Below are 18,301 nucleotides of genomic sequence, written 5' to 3' on the forward strand. Positions count from 1 at the left end.
AAAAGAAAAAAAAAAGAGTAATTTAAACTGATTCAACCCATCATCTGAGTTGCAGACAAAATTCTATACAATTTAGTACCAAAAAGACTGAACCAAACCGGTTCGCAAAGAGACAACCAGCCAGTTATTCATCAGTTCGGTTCGGGTGTTACCGGTTTAGTAAAAAAAAAAAAAAAAAAAAAACCAGCGAACCGAACCCTTCAGAATTTGGTCGGAGAGAGAAACAGTGAAGCTGGGTGGGTAGCTGGGTGGTTGCCTCCTCCTCCTTTCCCTTTCTTCTTCAATCATCTTCTTCTCTCTCTGGACTTTCGTTTTTTTCCAACTTCCCTGTTTCTCCGCCGGAGCTTCCTTCCTTCGATCTCTCCCTTCAAGACTCCCTTCCTCCTCCTTTTGATCTGGTTTTGGTGGTCGACTTCGTTCCGATCCATTTCTTGGATCAGATTTCCATGGCCTCCGCCAAGACCGCCCGGTCCAGAGCCACGCCTGTCAAGGAGAACGGCGCTAAGTTTGAGGATGGCATCAGTTTCTTCAAGTCCGATCAATTCGACGCCGATTCCTACGTTCAAACCAGATGCTCTCTTAACGACAAGGTTCCTTCCGCCATTTCATTTTACCCTTTTTTCTTCTCTCTTCTTCATTTATCTAATAATCCCGTTTCAGTTGGTTGGAGATTGCTTGTCATCGCGATTATCACTTCTTTTCTTTTACCATTTTAAGGATATCACTTAAATTTGTGTGCATCACTCAACTTGATCCCATAAATGATTTTGTTGAATCAAAATACTATTCCGTCAATTCAAAACATTTCGATTCACTTTTAATTCTCTGAATCATCTGTTTCTGAAGCAAAATGACATGAATTACTTAGAAAGGAGATGAAAGCATATATAGCTTAATCAAAGCTTCTTATCATGCCAAATAGACAGACCTTTCTCTGTTTAATCAAATCTCTGATTTGAACTGTCTTCTACTTCTGTAGGAAATCAAGCAATTATGCACTTATCTTTGGGAGTTGAAGAAAGCTTCTGCTGAGGAAATGCGTAAAAGTGTCTATGCAAATTATGCTGCCTTTATCCGGTAAGTTGTAGCTCGGAGTTCTTACATTAGATAAACATTGAGCTCTTTTGAAGGATGGAACTAGCAGATCCATATGACGAACGAAGAATTTTCGTTTCGTTGTTAGGGATAAATTTTATCTGTTTGTTTGTTAGTTTGAAGAAATGTAGACATGGAAAACATCAAACAGTATATTTTGTTAAGGAATAAACCGAGATAAGCGCGCAAATAGTCGTCGTACCAACTTTAATGTTCAATGTTAATTGTATTCGTAGTGATTCTTTATATTGATATCATGTGCTATGTTCTATCAGCACATCAAAGGAGATATCAGACTTAGAGGTGGAGCTCTCATCCATTAGAACCCTTATGTCTACTCAGACTGCTTTAATTCATGGTTTAGCTGAAGGGATTCATGTTGATTCAGTACCTTCCTCTGTTTCTGGAGGCACAGCTCCAAATGGCTTTTTGGGTTCAGGGGATGACAATCCTTCAGATATTGAGAAATGGTTAGTGGAGTATCCTGATACTTTGGATGTTCTCTTAGCTGAACGAAGAGTCGATGAAGCTTTGGCAGCCCTTGACGAGGGAGAGAGGATAGCTTCTTCGGCGAAAGAAAATAAAACGTTGAGCCGAGCTGTAATTATGTCTCTGCAATCATCGATTGCTGAACGGAGGCAACGGCTAGCAGATCAGCTTACTGAGGCTGCTTGTCAGCCTTCTACCCGTGGTGTTGAACTCCGTGCGGCTGTATCAGCGCTCAACAAATTAGGAGATGGACCGCGAGCTCACGCTTTGTTACTAAAAGCACATTATCAAAGGTATCAGTACAATATGCAAAGCTTTAGGCCATCCAGCACTTCATATGGAGGAGCCTATACCGCTGCGCTTTCCCAGTTGGTTTTCTCAGCCATTGCTCAAGCTTCGAGTGATTCCTTGGCTATTTTCGGTAAAGAACCTGCTTATTCGTCTGAGCTGGTGATGTGGGCGACGAAACAAACGGAGGCTTTCGCCCTTCTTGTGAAACGACATGCTTTAGCTTCATCCGCTGCTGCTGGAGGTCTCAGAGCTGCTGCAGAGTGTGTTCAAATTGCTTTAGGTCATTGTTCGTTATTGGAAGGTCGTGGTTTGGCGCTTTGCCCTGTGCTTTTAAGACTTTTCAGGCCTAGTGTTGAACAAGCACTAGAAGCCAATTTAAAACGAATTGAAGAAAGCACGGCTGCCTTGGCTGCTGCTGATGATTGGGTACTAACATATGCTCCAACGACACGCCAATCTGGCCGAACTTCGAGCACTGCTCTTGGTAATTCAGCATTCCAACATAAATTGACGAGTAGCGCTCACCGGTTCAATTTTATGGTCCAGGTAAACATTTCCACCCAATTATTCTTTTATGATATGAATTTGGTGAGTTGGTGGGTGGGGTAGCTGTGTTTATATTAGTTTTGGTGATTGTTATGAAATTATGTATTATTAGTTTATTGTTCTTTTCGGAAAGTAATGTATACTTGATAGGAGAGATGCGATCTAAATGGAGGTGATAAGGCAACCCTAATCCTCAGCCCAATGATTCAAGCTTTTGTTAAGCTTTTGTTGAAGCAAGAACTCTTGAATCTAAAAAATTAATCCCTCTTTATACCAAATTTGGATCAACCAAAAGATAAGGTTAGAATTAGATTATCTCTCGGATAAAAAACTTAGAACCAAGATTTGGAACCTTGTTCTAAATTGAGTCACTCCACAATCGAACTTGATCAGGGCTGATTGAATAGCTCGAATGCAATCTATCACAAGAATTGCTTGAGACTTAGAAATGACAAAGATGACCCCCAAATTCTAAGGGTGAAAGTCTAACGTGAGAGCTCAATTTCATTCATAAAAAAGCTCCCTTGTGTATAGTAATTTGTGGGTATTTATAGTTTTCTAAGAAATTTTCAATCAAATGCTATTTATAATAACCCCATCCACTGCTTCAATCGTGCAAATATTCACTTCTGAGGCTCCAAATGGTCCTTCCTCAATCGAATCAGCTTACACATGAAATGAATGTTAAACCGAGCCTATCATATTCTTTAAATGAAGAATGAATGCTTGTTGAATCTTTTTTGTCTTGGATCGTGTAATAGATTCAGTTGGAACATTTGAAACACGGTGATCCATACCCGGAGGTCCCTTTGGAATTACGTGAAGGGAAAGTGAGTGAATCTAGAGAATGCATGAGAGGGGTTCATTTTTTATGTGGCTAGTCTGAGGTATGGAGAGATAGGGAACTCTGTAATGTTTCTTTCGAACTAAGTGAACCATATCAAAACTCTTGTATGTTGCATGCGTGCCCGTTTGTTCGGGGGGTTTGTTGAAGGAAGTTGGATTACATATCCATGATTGTGCACTTCGGGACGAAATATGATCTTCGTTATTTCATTTCTCTTATTGTTATGATATCTGCCCTCAATCTTTTTCTTCCAAACATTCCCCTGCAGGATTTTTTCGAGGACGTGGGACCTTTACTTAGTATGCAGTTGGGGAGTCAAACTCTGGAGGGATTATTCCAAGTATTTGACTCATACATCAATATGTTAATCAAAGCCTTGCCTGGTATGGAAGACGAAGCAAATTTTGATGGTTTTGGAAGTAAGATGGTGCGGTTGGCCGAAACCGAAGCTCAGCAAATTGCGCTCTTGGCAAATGCGTCATTGTTAGCAGATGAACTACTGCCTCGTGCGGCCATGAAACTGGCCCCGGCAACTCAGACTGCTTATAAGGACGATCCTCGTCGAAGACTTTCAGACAAGCAAAATCATCATCCAGAACAAAGGGAGTGGAGGAGGCGGCTGGTTAGCTCTGTGGATAGATTGAAAGATACGTTTTGTCGACAGCATGCTCTTGATCTAATTTTTACCGAGGACGGGGACAGCCATCTGACCGCTGAGATGTACCTAAACATGGGTGGAAACATGGATGAAGTTGAATGGTTCCCATCTCTGATATTCCAGGTATTTTGAGTGGTTCTTGTGTCACTTATGCATATCTGTGCATGCAAAAGCCAAATTAGAAAGGAACATTGCTTGATTGTTCCATAGGAAGCCTAACCCTGTTGTTTGATCACAATTCAGGGACTGTTTGTAAAGCTTAGCAGAATGGCAAGTATGGCAGCTGATACGTTCGTCGGTAGGGAAAGATTTGGTACATTACTATTGATGAGGCTCACAGAAACCGTCGTGTTGTGGCTTTCGGGGGACCAAAGTTTTTGGGATGATATTGAGGAAGGGCCAAGACCACTAGGACCTCTTGGTCTTCAACAGGTGGGCGTCATTGTTGCTACATAGTCATATTACATTGTGATTTGATGAAACCTCTTCGCCTATGGGTGAGAGCATCAGTACTTAATTGTTTGTAATTTGTGCAGTTCTACTTGGATATGAAATTTGTGATTTGCTTTGCTGCCCAAGGCAGATACTTATCTCGGAACCTGCATCGAGTTGTGAATGAGATCATATCAAGAGCAATGGCTGCATTTGCTGCAACAGGAATGGATCCAGATAGGTACACACTGTACTGAATGCTTAATAATCAATAAGCGTTTTCTTGCATGCTAAAGTATAAGTTCATTGTGTTTATAACGCCCTAAGATTTGAATTCGGCTTCGGAATAACGACTGTGTTTTCACTCGAGAGAAACAAAAGAAAGCCATCTTGGAGGAACTAGAACCAGGCAGTATAAATGGCTTAGAATTTAAGTTTCCATCTTAGATTATAATGAATTTTGTAACTTTATTTAGTGTTTCTGAGATTCAATCTGTTTCCTGTCAGTGTACTACCGGAAGATGTTTGGTTCGATGATGTTTGTCAATTGGCAGTAGAGAGATTAAGTGGGATGCCAAAGGCTACAAATGGGGACAGAGATGTTAACAGCCCAACAGCCTCAATTTCGGCACACTCAGTTTCTTCTATTAGATCTCATGCCAGTTCCTAACTCAGTAATTTCTTCCTTGTAAATTAGACAACCAAGTTCGTTGAGTGAATTTTCTGGTCGGTATTCGAGTTCCTACCACCCTTAGATCTGTCAATTTCATCCATTCTTTAAGTTTGATTCTCTTTCCTGTTTAGGTTTTAGAGGCTTCCCTATGTTCGTGTTCGTGTTCGTGTTATATATATTTGCACAGCCATGGTTTGTAAATGATTATCGAACAAACTATTCTAATACTATATTTGTCCATTCTTTAACACAAGCAGGACTTTTACCTGTGATTTTGTTCATTTGTGTCCAACGTTCATCACTAGCTTTCGTTTGAGCTTGACTAAGTTCTTTTGTTTTTTTTAATCCTTCCATGAGTAAGGTAACTTTAAAGGAACGAAATATCTCCAAGCTCATATCAGAGGGTAATAATTATAAGTCTAGGAGATTGTACGTCCAAATAGTTCTAAAACACTTGAAGTCAACAAGATAGAAGTTTGAAGAATGACAACTCCATGAAAAAATTAGAATGGCAAACCTAAGCAAGAATAAGTTCATCTTAGATACCTTTCTTCCAAGGCATCAATTTCCTCCGGTTTTGCAGCCAAGCCAGGTATGCATCCAGCAAACTCGACAATGATGAGCAGAGCAGTGGATCGAAATGGTTGTTTGAATCATGGTCCAGTTGGCTCTATAAATCTGCGTCATCTCCATGAGGGGTCTTGCACAGTCAGAAGCCTAGAAAAAAGAGCTTCAGATAGCACCTGAAATTGAACCTCAAACGCATAGCAGCCTGGTCAATTCAAGTCGGAATCTGTATGTAAATGAAACTATATTCTTTGATGCTTAAGAAACAAAGGCCTTAGTTGCTTGAATGTGAACACTTCATCATGAATTAATTGGTGGATGAAGTAAATGATTAAGCTAATGATGTGGTCGTGATGATCAAGTAAATGATTAAGTGATTAAGCTAATAATGGCATGATGCGTTGTCTGGTGGCCTACGTGCCCTACATTCCTACCAGAGTTGCACCTTGATATGGAACCCCTACCGACTTGAAATTGCGAAAGGTGAGATGAAATGACTGAACCTTACATGTGGATGCTCTTAATAAATCAAGAAATCCATTTAGATAAATAGCTACATACTCATACACAACCAAAAAAAAAAAAACAGGATAGGACCAATGCACAGCACACACCCCACAAATAATCCAGCTACTTAAATCTTCTAAGTTCTGATAAATGCATGTCACAAATAGGGACTACATTAGTAACATGCTTCCAAATGGAATGCTTGTGACACCAATATGAGCAATCATTCCCATGGAGATGAAAATGCTGATGACTTGATATGAAATGGATCATGGATGCATGCAACTGCTGCAAGATGCATCCTATCATCTAGTGCTTGAATTTGTCGGAGCAAAAAGAACAGAGTACATCCCCTTCACGCTATTGGTATGCCATAGCATGTGGACTTCCATTGGCGCCAGGAGCAGAAACAGGATAGGTAGCATCTTTCCGTTTACCAAACGGGTTCTTCGAAAATGTATTCATAGAGTCAAGAGAAGAAACATTTATCCTCAATCATGAAAGCAACAATAAATGAAATAACAACTAGTTCAAATTGCTGTGCAACTAAGCCTGGTTGATGAAATCACATTATGCACATGTTTGTATTACCTAGATCACAAACGTTGATGGGCATCAACAAGAATTGCATTTCAATCTTTGAAACAAAACCTAATAGTTAACATGATAGTTAATTGCTAATGACGTAAAGCAACACATTCAACAAAAAATGCATGAATCTAATTTCTAGGAAAGGTTACTGAAAAGGGAAAAAAATTATTCCTTATTAACAGACACGTGTACTAATATATCGAGTTCCATAGTGACCTTAAAATGTAAAATAGACATCAAATACAAAATAAGCCTATCCAATAAAATACCTCAAACGTAACAGACATGATACGCACTAATTTTCTTTACCGAGATGCATCCTACAGATTTAAAAAGATTCCCAGATTATTACCTAAAGTGGCACAAGCCAGCCATCAAATAAGATAAATCATTCAGTCCAACACTTGCATTGTCAGGCGAAACAGCAACTTACTATTCAGAAGTACCAGTACGATGATAGCATCGTTCTATAACTAGCATCAAACAAAACAATTTAGTAAAGAAAAGGATATTGTATTCTCATGCCCACAGAGCCAGAACTAGGAATAACAGCACCCTGCAGAAGATGATGCACATTGGAGGCAGTGTTCACATCCTATATAGGTGAAGCAGACAACAAATTAGAAGGCAGGAAAGGAAGGTTGATAATCCTTAACCTGAACATGACATTAAATGATCAACAGTCAAGTCAACTAAAACCTACTTACTTCAAATTCAATGAAACAGACTTTATGCCTTTCCTGCCTCAGAGTCTTCATTTGCTTAAATCCCGGTTGTCTGCATGATATGTCAGAACCAGAGGTCCAAACATTCAGTTGGTTGGGATGATTCATACACGTGATTATACAATTGAAAAATTGTGCAAAGATGAGATTTATATACACGCTAAAAAGACCTCTGAGCTCCTCTTCATTTACATTTTCCCCCAGATTACCAATGAACAGTGTATTGCAAGGAGGATTATCTTTTGTGTTCTGTAGGAAACGGGAGAAAAATGAGATAAAATCCACGCAACAAAAGTTGTTCTTTTCCCAGTGGAAACAATAAGTCAAGGCACTCCATGATATCTTCATGGTAACAACTTCAATAGTTATAGTAAATAAAGCCTCCTATTCCAGGGATGGTCGTTGCAAGAAAGTGATGCCAAAGTTCAATGTGCCATCGAGATTGTAAAAGGATTACCTGAACAGGCACATAGCTGCAAGGTGCTGGTACAGGTGCAGGAGCAGGCATAGGTACAGGATGAACAGGGTAACTTCCATATGGATCATATGGAGGAGGAGGTGGAGCCATATACCTAGTTCATCACAAACCACAAGGAACTTGAACATCACAACTCAGTGCCATTTGGCGAGGGTGGGAGCAAACAAAAGGCTAAGAAAAAGAGAAAATTCAGCTATTAACGAATCCTACTCCCTTTCCATAACCATAAAACATCTCTCAGGTGATAACACGTACAACTAACTTCGAAGGGAAAGCAGTTTTCATAAAGAGAAGACTCACCCGTGAGGTCCCCAAATAGGGGGTGGAGGTGCATGAAATGGTGATGGGCTCGAATACCCGGTGTGGGCATATTCACCACCAGTTCTCAAACGTTTACTTTGGTCATAAGCATCTGCATCAGCAACAATGCCTGCAAGTAGTACGAAGATTAGCAAATCAAGCAATATTTTGCTTCTTTCTTTGTTTAAAAAGAAAAAAGAGCAACGAATTGTTTAAAGCTTGAAATCATTGCACAACAAAAGAGAAAAAAACTGAAGGTAATCTGTAACTGTTCCAAGTACGAATGTGTGCGTTATTGGAGGACATCACTACTTCACAAGAAAGCCCTAGTGAATAAGCAGAAGAGAATCATAAAAGCTAGTAGATCACCTCGTTTAACAAAAAGATTTTTCTTGGCCATCTCCGTGTGCAACACTGACTTAGACTCCGCATCAAAAACCATATCCTAAATCACAAAGATCAAAGCAACCGACACTTCAACATTGACAATTCAAGATCAGTAAACAAAACAGTGAGGCAAAGACATGAACCTGAAGGGCGTCTTTCGCAGCAATAGCAAGCTGAGCGTTGGAAAAGAGAGCAAAGCCCATAGGCTTTTCACCTTTAAAATTTACTTGCGAAGCCTCGTAACCAGGTAACCATCTGAGAAGATTCTGTAGCTCTCTCTCTTTCACATCTTCCGGAAGACCTGTTAGAAATATAGTCCGAACCTAAAACAACACAACATTAAAAAAGAAATGGCCTCAGAGAGCATCGAATAGCAGAAAGAAACCATCAAAGTTTTCCACGACGATTACTTGAGCAGAATAACCTAAAATAACTACACATAACCAGCTATAAAAGCCGAATTCAAGAAAACACAAAAACAAATCAATTGAAACTCCGAACTCGGTAAAACCTCTAGTCGAATCTTGAACTGCCTAAGATCCTGAGTTGAGTACTACAAATTAAGAAAGATGAAGAGAGGAAATAAAGTACCTCATCGGAGGCATGACGGGCGGGGTTGTCGACGAGGATGTGAGAAGGATGGGGATAGGGAATAGGAGGAGGAGCGATGGCAGTGGCTTGTGGCGGAGGAGGAGGGGCAGCCGCCGGAGACCATTGGTGGTGGTACGGGTGGATTCCAGTACCGGCCATGCGCAATCAACCAGAGTAAAGGATAGTGAGGTAGCAGCTATCAAAATTCTCCACCAACTTCTTGGCCTTCACAAATTTGCTGAATTTGTTGGCCTTCTCTGCTCTGACACGGATTTGGAAGCTTCCCGCAAAAAAAAAAAAAAACCTAATGACAACCTGCGCGCCAACGCCTAGCGTCATACCTTGTCCTTAGCCATTAGTCTCTTTAACTTACTTCCAAATTAAATTAATTTCATTTCATTTAAAATCATTGCAATTTTTAATAATTCGGATCTAATCAATTTTATTAAAAATATTAATTTTAAACATAAATATTTAAGAATTAGAAAATTACTTTATTGATTGAATATCTTAAATATAAATAAAAAATAAAATAAAAATCTTACTTGAGATGTGAATCTTGAATGATAAAGTAAACCGTCTAATTTATATAAAATTGTAAAGAAATTTAACCATTGGACCAAAAAAAAAACACATTAATTAGCTTCAAAAGAAAATCATTTACATCCCAGTTTGTAATTTCATATTTCATAACAACAATTATCCACTACTAAATATAAAATATATTAATAATGATGAGAATTATTGGGACTGAGTCACACGTTAATTAATTTAGTGGATGGGTTTATAAGTGAGAAATACTATCTCCATTGGTACGAAGCCTTTATAGAGAAGCCCAAAACAAAGCTATGAGAGCTTATGCTCAAAGTAGACAATATGGAAGTCGTGATTCCTATCATGGCATCAAAGTCATGCCCTAAACTTAACCATGTCAATAGAATCCTACAAAAAAATTATGATACAGTCAAAAGTGACTAAAGTGTCAAACAAAGGGTGTATACTTTGTTCGAGAGTTCCAAAGAAAGGAGTCGAGCCTCGATTAAAGGAAGATTATTGGAGAGCTCCATAAGTCTCAGGAGAGTCATGATTATTTTTCACCCAAACTAAAATGAAATGTGAAGTGGTAATTTGGTTTTTTAAAAAGAAAAAAAAAATTGATAATATGGAGGGGGGAAAATCTGTGGTAAAAGTATTCATTACGCGGTAAATGTAAAATCCGGATAAGAAGAGAAAAGCAGAAAAACTAGGTGGTAGTAGCAGAGGAGCGTCGTTGGTTGATAATTTGGAGGCCGACATATCGTCCAAGCATCATGAGCGTGGCCTGAGGATTAGTACCAGGCGAGACCCCAAAAGTCGACCCGTCGACCACTCTCAGCGCTTTCATTCCAATCACCTTATAATTACGCTCCACCACTTTCCCTGTCACGCACCCGCCATGGTAATGCCATATCGTACTCACACTTTCTCTACAAAACTCCCTCAACCGCCCCTCATCCGCTGGATAAACCGGCCCTACGAACCGGAACTCCCTCCGCCCCGACCGCTCTCTAAACTTAAAACTCTCCATCGACCGGCTCCTCAGAACCTCCCCTATCTTCCTCATCCCGTTCACGCACCTCTCCAAGTCCACCGTGTTGCTGAAGTAGTTAAACCGAACCACCGGGTTGGTTCTCACATCGGTCGACGCCAGTCGCATCGAACCGAATGATACCGGTCCTGCTATCTTCTCCATCAACGTCGCCACCGTCAAATAAACCGGCGCCGATGGGGTTTTTATGAAGAAAGACCTCGGCGGTGAAGTAAACGGAATTACATTAGACGCCGCTTCGAGATACGAGCCGGATTCCGTTATTCCTGCTACTTGTATCAACGATTGCTCTAACGGCATTGGTGCTAATATGGAGATTCCGTTACGGGGGTTGTCGTACAGGTTATGTCCCACAAAGGGTAAATGATGAGCCACCGGAATACCCCATGACGACAAATACGGACGTGAACCAATTCCACTGAGTAACAGTAATTGCGGACTGCCAATAGCGCCTGCAGATAACAAAATTTCCCCACGCGCACATAGCATCGCGTGGTGATACGCGCCTCTTTGATCACGGTAAAGAACCCCAACTGCTGCGCGTCCGAACTGTCCTGTTGAAGTCAAGAGAATTCTCTCCACCGTCGCGTACACCGCCACTTGGATGTTAAACGGCGTCGCATAGGATAGAAGATCCGCCGCGCTATGGCGGCGGCCCATTTCGTCGAATGTGGAACCTCCGATTTTGGTCCCAACCAAATGGTCCAAAGTGAAGCCGTTGTAAGGGTTGATTCCGGCTTCGACCATTCCGTCTCGAACCACCGATTGCCAATTCTTGAGATTCGGTTTGAATACAATCTTCTTTTCGACCCACTCGTAGGACTGATTGACCATCGTGAGGTCCCAATTGAGGTGGGAGCGGTGAAAGAAGGCTCGATCAGCTCGACTGTAGAAGCCGGCGTTGATGGCGCTGCTGCCGCCGAGGATCCGGCCACGAGCGTTAGGGACTCCTTCTTCGGAGGTGAAGGCTTGCACGGGGGAGTCACGTGAGTAGGCTTCGTCCATTAAAGTCATCAAGAATCCTTCCTGCGACATTAGATTGGAGTTTCCATATGGAACTCCGCCGCGCTCTAGAACAAGAACTCTGTAATGGCTTGATAACGTCGCCGCCAGCGGGCATCCGGTTGTTCCTCCGCCGACGATTATGTAATCGTAGTAATCTTTTACAGGAAATTCCGTCGCGTTCGACACGAACTTCATGTACTTGGGACCTGTAATAGCGTTCAACACTCCAGAAATCAAATACCTGAACATATACATTAATGGAGGATGGAAAATCGCTTGAAGATGAATCGAATCACTTACCTTCCCAAGGAGATCTCCGATCGGCGGAAATGGAGGATGAGGCGTAGAAGATCGCGAAGAACACGAGAAATTGGGAGTAGAAGAAAATGCGAAGAATCATTATTGACGGGAGCGTTTTCTTGGAGAACAGAGAGGATTTCTTGAGTAATAGTGAGCGAAATTTGAATATCAGAGGAAGAAAACGAGAGTGGTTTGGTTGTTGGCTGAGGATTCAGTTGGGAATAGTTTCATATTGTGTAGAGAATTTGTGAAATAGTCCTCAACAAATTTCATGAACTCCTTCCACTCGGTATGAACTTGAAGCAAGCCTTTTAATTCCCCTCTTTTATTCTCTTCTAATTTACACATTTTCTTTGTTGGATATATTTTCTTTGTACCTTTGTAATGGATTTGTAGATACCGTTAACGAATATTAACCTTTGTAATTGCATGCGAATATTGTGCTAAGGCTTTCTTCTGAAGATATCATGTTAGGAACCAGAATCTCCACAAATACGCTCTACCACTTAGCTATAAGGGCTTCTACAAAAGCATGGTATTATCCACTTTGAATATAAAGACACGCAAGATTGAACTACGGACTTTCAGTTTACAAGACTGACGCTCTACCACTGAGCTATAAGGGCTTCTACAAATATATGATATTGTTTTTGCCCCCACGCAGGATTGAACTACGGACATTCAGTTTACAAGACTGACGCTCTACCACTGAGCTATAAGGGCTTTTACAAATATATGATACTATTCACTTTGAATATAAATGCCTCATATTCATAAAATGTTCTTGCCCCCATGCAGGATTGAACTACAGACCTTCAGTTTACAAGACTGACGCTCTACCGCTGAGCTATAAGGGCTTCTACAATAGTATAATATTATTCATTTTGAGCATAAAGACCTCGTATCAATGGAGATGTTGATCAACCAATTAATAAAATTTATGATATACTTACGAATACTCTATAAATTTCACAAAATGTTTTACCCCCACACAGGATTGAACCACGGGACCTTCAGTTTACAAGACTAACACTCTATCACTAAGCTATAAGGGCTTCTACAATGGTATGATATTGTCCACTTTGAACATAAGCTCTCACGACCTTACTTTTTATTACCCAAAAGGCCTTGTTCCAATGGAGATGTATTCCTTATCTATAAACTCATAATTAACTCCTTAATTAGCTGATGTGCGACTTCTCTCTCAACAATCTTCCACTCTAACAAAATATACCATAGAGTTTCCCCTAAAGCCTATAGAGCCGTCGAACAGTCTCCCCTTAATCAAGGCTCGATTCCTTCTCTAGAGCTCTCGAACAAAGTACGCCATTTATTCAACACTTGAGTCACTTTTGACTACACCTTCGAGATCCACACTTCTTTGTTTGAGACTGAGGATTCTATTTTCGTGGCGAAGTTAAGGGCATGACTCCGATATCATGTTAGGATTGTGAGATCCCATTTCAGTTGGAGAGGTGAACAAAATATTCCTTGTAAGGGTGTGGAAACCTCTCTCTAATAGACGCGTTTTAAAATCGTGAGACTGACGACGATATGTAATAGGCCAAAGCGGACAATATCTGCTAGCGGTGGGTTTTGACTGTTACAATTGCATTCTAGTCTTAGTGTATGTCATCGTATTTCCAACTCTGATCTGTTGTTCTACGTCGTGGATGTTGGATCGGTATGGCAACCTTAGGGGGGGTGAATAGGGTTTTAACAATAAAATTAGAAGGGTCATACTTTGATATATTTTGATATGTCCATCATTTTGATTTTGTTACCACATCATCACGTCGGGTATGTTGTCTCGACTGTAAAATGATTTTGTTACAACATCATCACGTCGAGTATGTTGTCTCGACTGTAATTTCTTCGTTTTAGCTCTGATTTGAGTAATTGAAAAGTCATTGAAATCGTTATTCCTAACCTTATATTGTGGATGGTTCAAAATACTGAAAATAGTTAATAATTAAGAGTAGGTTTGTTATCATCAAAACATTAATCAATTAATTGATTGAAATTAATTAAAATGAGATCAAAAGCAAAAAAACCAACTGTGGAGTCGTTTTTTGTTATAGATAACTACTAGGGTAGTTGACATAGCCCTAACAATCTCACAATGCGAAATGTGACACACTCTATTTGGTCCACTATCCTCCTCATTTTACTATAACATGTCTACTATAACGTGTCTACTATATCAGTGTAATATTTAACTCGGTCATAAATGGGCTAGTGTTGTGTTCTCTTTTTATGCTAAAAACACTATTAACGTGCTTCAATTTCTCTAAATTTCTCTTAAATGTCCTACAAGAAAAATTAGGAATGTCTTTGAAATTAGATTGAAAAAGGAGAATGGGCGAGAAACTCACCCTCTCACGTTGTCACGCACTCCCATGCATGACTTATGTGTCATACAGTCGCACTCTTGTAACAGCGAGACAACGATTGTACAACACTTGTTCTAACCCATCGAACAAGTCAGCCTTCTGAAATTCAGACTTTGCGGACAATATCAGCGTATGTTCGAGTCTTGAGTCATGTTTGAGAGAAATGTTTTAAAAAATATGAGCGAGGAAATACGTTGAAAATAATTTTAAAGAAAATAATGTTATAAGCTAAAAGCTAGTAAGCAACAACGACTTTGATAGAATATAACTTCAATATCAATGTGTGTTCTAGTCTTGGTGACTAATCATTGGCCCAGTATTAACACAACAAGAAATAGTAAAAACTTATCTAACAGACTTTACCTTAATTTGTAGCTTAAAAATCTCAATTAAAAATTTAACTAAAATATTTATTTATTGAAAAATATCGTGTAGAACTTATTTTCCAAGAAAATCCTTCCATTTTGGACATTTGAGATTGCGTGTAAATAAAAATAAGTCATAATGAAACTTCAAGCAATTATATTATGTAATTAATTATTCAATAAATAAACTATTTTTTTAAGGGACAATTTGGTAATTAAATATTTATTTTTTAATTAATATTTAACTCATTTTTAACTGTTTATGACATTTATCGACTAAAAGATCGAAACTCAAAACATTACGCGGCTCGCTATTAAACTAAAAACACTATTAAAAGAAAAATTAAGAAATCATTCATTTTGAACTTCATTTTTAAAAAATTTTCAATTGGTACACGCAAGAAATAGGCCAATTCGACAGCCTTTTGCTCAATTTCTCGTGAGATCAAATTCTGATCAGCACGAGTCAAGGGAATAGCCCCTTGACCTCTAATTTCCATATAAAGGACGGTTTGAGACATAATAAATTATTAATTGGCTAGTTGTAAATAGACCCAAACTGTTGAACAAAGGATTATCTCGAACCTACATCGAGGTATTGACGGTGATTCTCAAATATTGACCATTAATCCTTGAGATATTCATGATACGTTGAAAGATAGCTATGTATAGTTTTCACGAAAGTTTTTAGAAGAAATACATATAAATTTCAATTCATTCTATTAATTATTGTAATGATTATTTCTCTAATAAAAAAATTAAAAAAAATAAATAAAAACTTTATAGGTCTTAATTAAAAGAAAGAAAGAAAGAAAAAAGACTGCTCGGAGAAAATTGAATCCCCCAATCAATTATTGGGTAAAAAACCAAACTTACCAAGCAGTAAAAAGCAAGGTTCAGTAAAAAAAACAGTGAACAAGAACAGAGGTGGAAGATCAGTCATCTCCGTGAATGTACCAACAAAGAAGCATGGTGGCGCAACGGCGCAGTATGTAGACACGCGCGCGCTGCTCCTTCACCAACGCCGCGCACCGCCGTGAAAATCCATGTCGCCGCCCTGTTGATCTCTTCGCCGATTCCATTTTTATGTTTTTACTCCTTTGACCTATGATATGAATCCACCCACGCTTTTATACGCAAACGCCACCGAAAATATAAATAATAATAATAAATAAATAAATAAATAAATAAACGAACTTAGATCCTAGTGGGAAATTCTCTTTGGATCTGAAAGGAACGTGGGGAGGGGGGTTGGGGGGCACGAGGGGAATTGGGAATTTCAAAGGGCGGGGAAAGACAGGCCTTGGTTTGGTTGGGAAGTTTCCCTCTTCATCAAACGCAGCGTTTTAATGTATCAGTTTTTAGCCAGCTGTGTCTTGATCCTTGTGATTCTCTTGGGTTTCTTCTATTCTATTCTTCCAAGGAGATGTACACGGTTTGATACTAATCTACCTCGATATCTTTTATTTGTGAGGATTTTTTTATATATTTTTTAAATATAATAGTGCTCCATAAAAGTTGTAAGCTGTGTTCGGAGAGAGTTATTGCCTATCGTTAGCCTCTATGGTAGAATCAGTCGTAGACCTGAGAGGTGGTGGTTTACCCTATGGTGGATGTCAGCGGTTCGAGTCCACCTTCAAAGACCTAACCCAACCCCCTGGTCCAAATCTTATCTGAATTGAGATAATAACCGACTAAGTCGTGCCTCAAAAAAAAAAAAAAAATATATATATATATATATATATTTTGAGGCGAAAGCTCCAAATAAGGTTTGAGTTGGGTTATGAAATTGATGACCTGAAAAATTCGAACAACGTAACCTAACTCATACAGTGGACTCATACGGTGCTAGGCATGGACTGGTTAGTGGAAAACCATGCTAGCATAGACTGTCACAAGAAGGAGGTCATTTTCACACCACCGTCGAGGACCAGGTTCAGGTTCAAGGGCACCGGTCTGGATTACGATGCCCAAGGTGATATCGATGATGAAGGCGAAGAAGCTGGTCCGGCACAGGGCCTGTCATTTTCACACCACCGTCGAGGACCAGGTTCAGGTTCAAGGGCACCGGTCTGGGTACGATGCCCAAGGTGATATCGATGATGAAGGCGAAGAAGCTGGTCCGGCACAAGGCCTAGGCGATACTAGCCAGCGTGGCAAGGATCAAGGAAGAAGGCGTCCCCCTAACTGAGTTGCCTATAGTGAGTGAGTTCCCATACGTGTTTCCAGAGGACCTGCCGGGGACTCCTCCATCTCGAGATGTCGACTTCGCTATGGGAGAACCATCGATTCTCCAAGTTTTTAAAATATATATTTTTACTACTTATTCTATTTTATTTAGTTTTATAATTACTTTTTATTATTTATTATCTAAATTCGAACAATTGGGTTTGGTTTTAGGATATTATGGACCGAGGCCCAACATTACAAACTCAAGCCCGGCCCATGAGTATTACAACCGAAGTCGGTGGCTTTTTCGTTCAGGTTCCGAATGGCGCCATTACGAGAGTCGAAGAGGATGGCGGGAAATGGAAGAGAGTTTGAGAGGCGATATTTGGCGAACGGTTCTTTTCTCCTGCCGGGAGGGAAATCGGGATTCTTACATTGTCATCGGAATTGTTTTTCCGTTTGGAGATTACTGATAGAAGAGCGAATGGTTTATCCTTTTTGCTTTCCAGCATGTCGCCTTGTTGCTGTCGGTCTTTTTGCGAGAGGTACGTCATTGAAATTGCATTTCCGTTTGATGCTAGTGTTTGTAATTCGTTTAAATGTACTGATATATTGCGATTGGCGATCGGTTTCCTGGAAGTCGATTGATGGTTCACTGTGAACTCGTACTTGCTTCTTCTTAGTTTGAAACTCATAGGTTGCTAACGTTACGAAAATCGCGCTAGTAAGTTGCTTCTCTAATTTAATTGGAAAGATATTTGAACTAGTTTATCGATACAAGAACTGAATAGGCATGTTTTGAAGTGGAAACTAGGTGTGTGAGATCACAACCTGAGAGAGGAATGTACTAATGTATTATAGATGCTAAAATCTTTACCAAGGTAGTTTTTGCTACTTGTGAAGTCTTAAATAAACCTAGATTCGGTGTACTCGTCTCTGTTGTCTCCAAGCTCGTGGTCAAATACATTTTGTTAAAGATGCTTCCCTTCTCGATTCTGCTCTACGCCTATCTACTACTCATGATCTACTTTTCCAATAGAACTAGCGAACTTGGATTTGCAGCACGTTCTGTCACATTTTCTCAAAAACCTTTTAAAAACTGGCCAGTTTTGTATTGTCGTACAGTTTGCTTTTTATAAAATTTTCTGTTGTCTCGCCAACATATTTCTTTATGCCCTTGTTTGTTGTTTGAACTTAGCTTACTATCATTGCTGCTATTTCAAGTGTTTTAAGGTCTGTTTATGTGCTCCTAAAGTTGACGTGCAAGTATAATTTCCCACCTTTCGCGATTCTAATAATCACAA

The 18,301-nt window shown here is 39.7% G+C and overlaps 3 protein-coding genes and 2 non-coding genes across 6 annotated transcripts; 1 reads left to right on the top strand and 4 right to left on the bottom strand.

Moving 5' to 3' along the window:
• Positions 1–22: 22 nt before the first annotated feature.
• On the top strand, positions 23–5,284 carry LOC111464241 (exocyst complex component EXO84B-like). Its single transcript, XM_023108350.1, has 7 exons — positions 23–590; positions 980–1,077; positions 1,371–2,421; positions 3,537–4,049; positions 4,170–4,358; positions 4,463–4,599; positions 4,866–5,284. The coding sequence occupies exons 1-7, from the start codon at positions 447–449 to the stop codon at positions 5,026–5,028; spliced, it is 2,295 nt and encodes a 764-aa protein (XP_022964118.1). The 5' UTR covers positions 23–446; the 3' UTR covers positions 5,029–5,284.
• LOC111464244 (RNA-binding protein with multiple splicing 2-like) lies at positions 4,105–9,393 on the bottom strand. 2 transcript variants are annotated; one of them, XR_002714002.1, is made up of 10 exons: positions 9,178–9,393; positions 8,730–8,909; positions 8,569–8,644; positions 8,200–8,329; positions 7,879–7,993; positions 7,579–7,670; positions 7,404–7,473; positions 7,209–7,291; positions 5,578–6,562; positions 4,105–4,525 (listed from the first exon to the last, which is right to left on the bottom strand). XR_002714002.1 is itself a non-coding variant. In XM_023108356.1 (9 exons), exons 1-9 carry the CDS (start codon positions 9,334–9,336, stop codon positions 6,466–6,468), a joined length of 1,002 nt encoding a protein of 333 aa, XP_022964124.1. In that variant the 5' UTR covers positions 9,337–9,393; the 3' UTR covers positions 5,415–6,465. The 2 variants fall into 2 exon arrangements, 1 of the variants encoding a protein (XP_022964124.1); XM_023108356.1 differs by lacking the exon at positions 4,105–4,525 and having other exon boundaries at positions 5,415–6,562.
• Positions 9,394–10,353: 960 nt separating this feature from the next.
• Positions 10,354–12,423, bottom strand: LOC111464460 ((R)-mandelonitrile lyase-like). The gene is made up of 2 exons (XM_023108666.1): positions 12,071–12,423; positions 10,354–11,976 (listed from the first exon to the last, which is right to left on the bottom strand). The coding sequence occupies exons 1-2, from the start codon at positions 12,168–12,170 to the stop codon at positions 10,421–10,423; spliced, it is 1,656 nt and encodes a 551-aa protein (XP_022964434.1). The 5' UTR covers positions 12,171–12,423; the 3' UTR covers positions 10,354–10,420.
• Positions 12,424–12,721: 298 nt separating this feature from the next.
• On the bottom strand, positions 12,722–12,793 carry TRNAT-UGU. The gene has a single exon. It is a non-coding gene; the product is annotated as a tRNA-Thr (tRNA).
• Positions 12,794–12,855: 62 nt separating this feature from the next.
• On the bottom strand, positions 12,856–12,927 carry TRNAT-UGU. Its single transcript has one exon. It is a non-coding gene; the product is annotated as a tRNA-Thr (tRNA).
• Positions 12,928–18,301: the final 5,374 nt, after the last annotated feature.

This window comes from Cucurbita moschata, unplaced genomic scaffold, assembly GCF_002738365.1.
Source record: "Cucurbita moschata cultivar Rifu unplaced genomic scaffold, Cmos_1.0 Cmo_Scf00030, whole genome shotgun sequence".
In the NCBI taxonomy this organism is placed as follows: Eukaryota; Viridiplantae; Streptophyta; class Magnoliopsida; order Cucurbitales; family Cucurbitaceae; genus Cucurbita; species Cucurbita moschata.

What these genes read in the sequence shown, in the direction of transcription:
- LOC111464241 (XM_023108350.1), top strand. Translation starts at nt 447, where the DNA reads ATGGCCTCCGCCAAGACCGCCCGGTCCAGAGCCACGCCTGTCAAGGAG. An exon ending in GATGCTCTCTTAACGACAAG is followed by an intron (nt 591 to 979) that starts GTTCCTTCCGCC and finishes CTACTTCTGTAG; the next exon opens with GAAATCAAGCAATTATGCAC. An exon ending in AATTATGCTGCCTTTATCCG is followed by an intron (nt 1,078 to 1,370) that starts GTAAGTTGTAGC and finishes ATGTTCTATCAG; the next exon opens with CACATCAAAGGAGATATCAG.
- LOC111464244 (XM_023108356.1), bottom strand. Translation starts at nt 9,336, where the DNA reads ATGGCCGGTACTGGAATCCACCCGTACCACCACCAATGGTCTCCGGCG. An exon ending in CCCGTCATGCCTCCGATGAG is followed by an intron (nt 8,910 to 9,177) that starts GTACTTTATTTC and finishes GTGTTGTTTTAG; the next exon opens with GTTCGGACTATATTTCTAAC. An exon ending in CCTATTTGGGGACCTCACGG is followed by an intron (nt 7,994 to 8,199) that starts GTGAGTCTTCTC and finishes GTGATGAACTAG; the next exon opens with GTATATGGCTCCACCTCCTC.
- LOC111464460 (XM_023108666.1), bottom strand. Translation starts at nt 12,170, where the DNA reads ATGATTCTTCGCATTTTCTTCTACTCCCAATTTCTCGTGTTCTTCGCG. An exon ending in TCGGAGATCTCCTTGGGAAG is followed by an intron (nt 11,977 to 12,070) that starts GTAAGTGATTCG and finishes ACGCTATTACAG; the next exon opens with GTCCCAAGTACATGAAGTTC.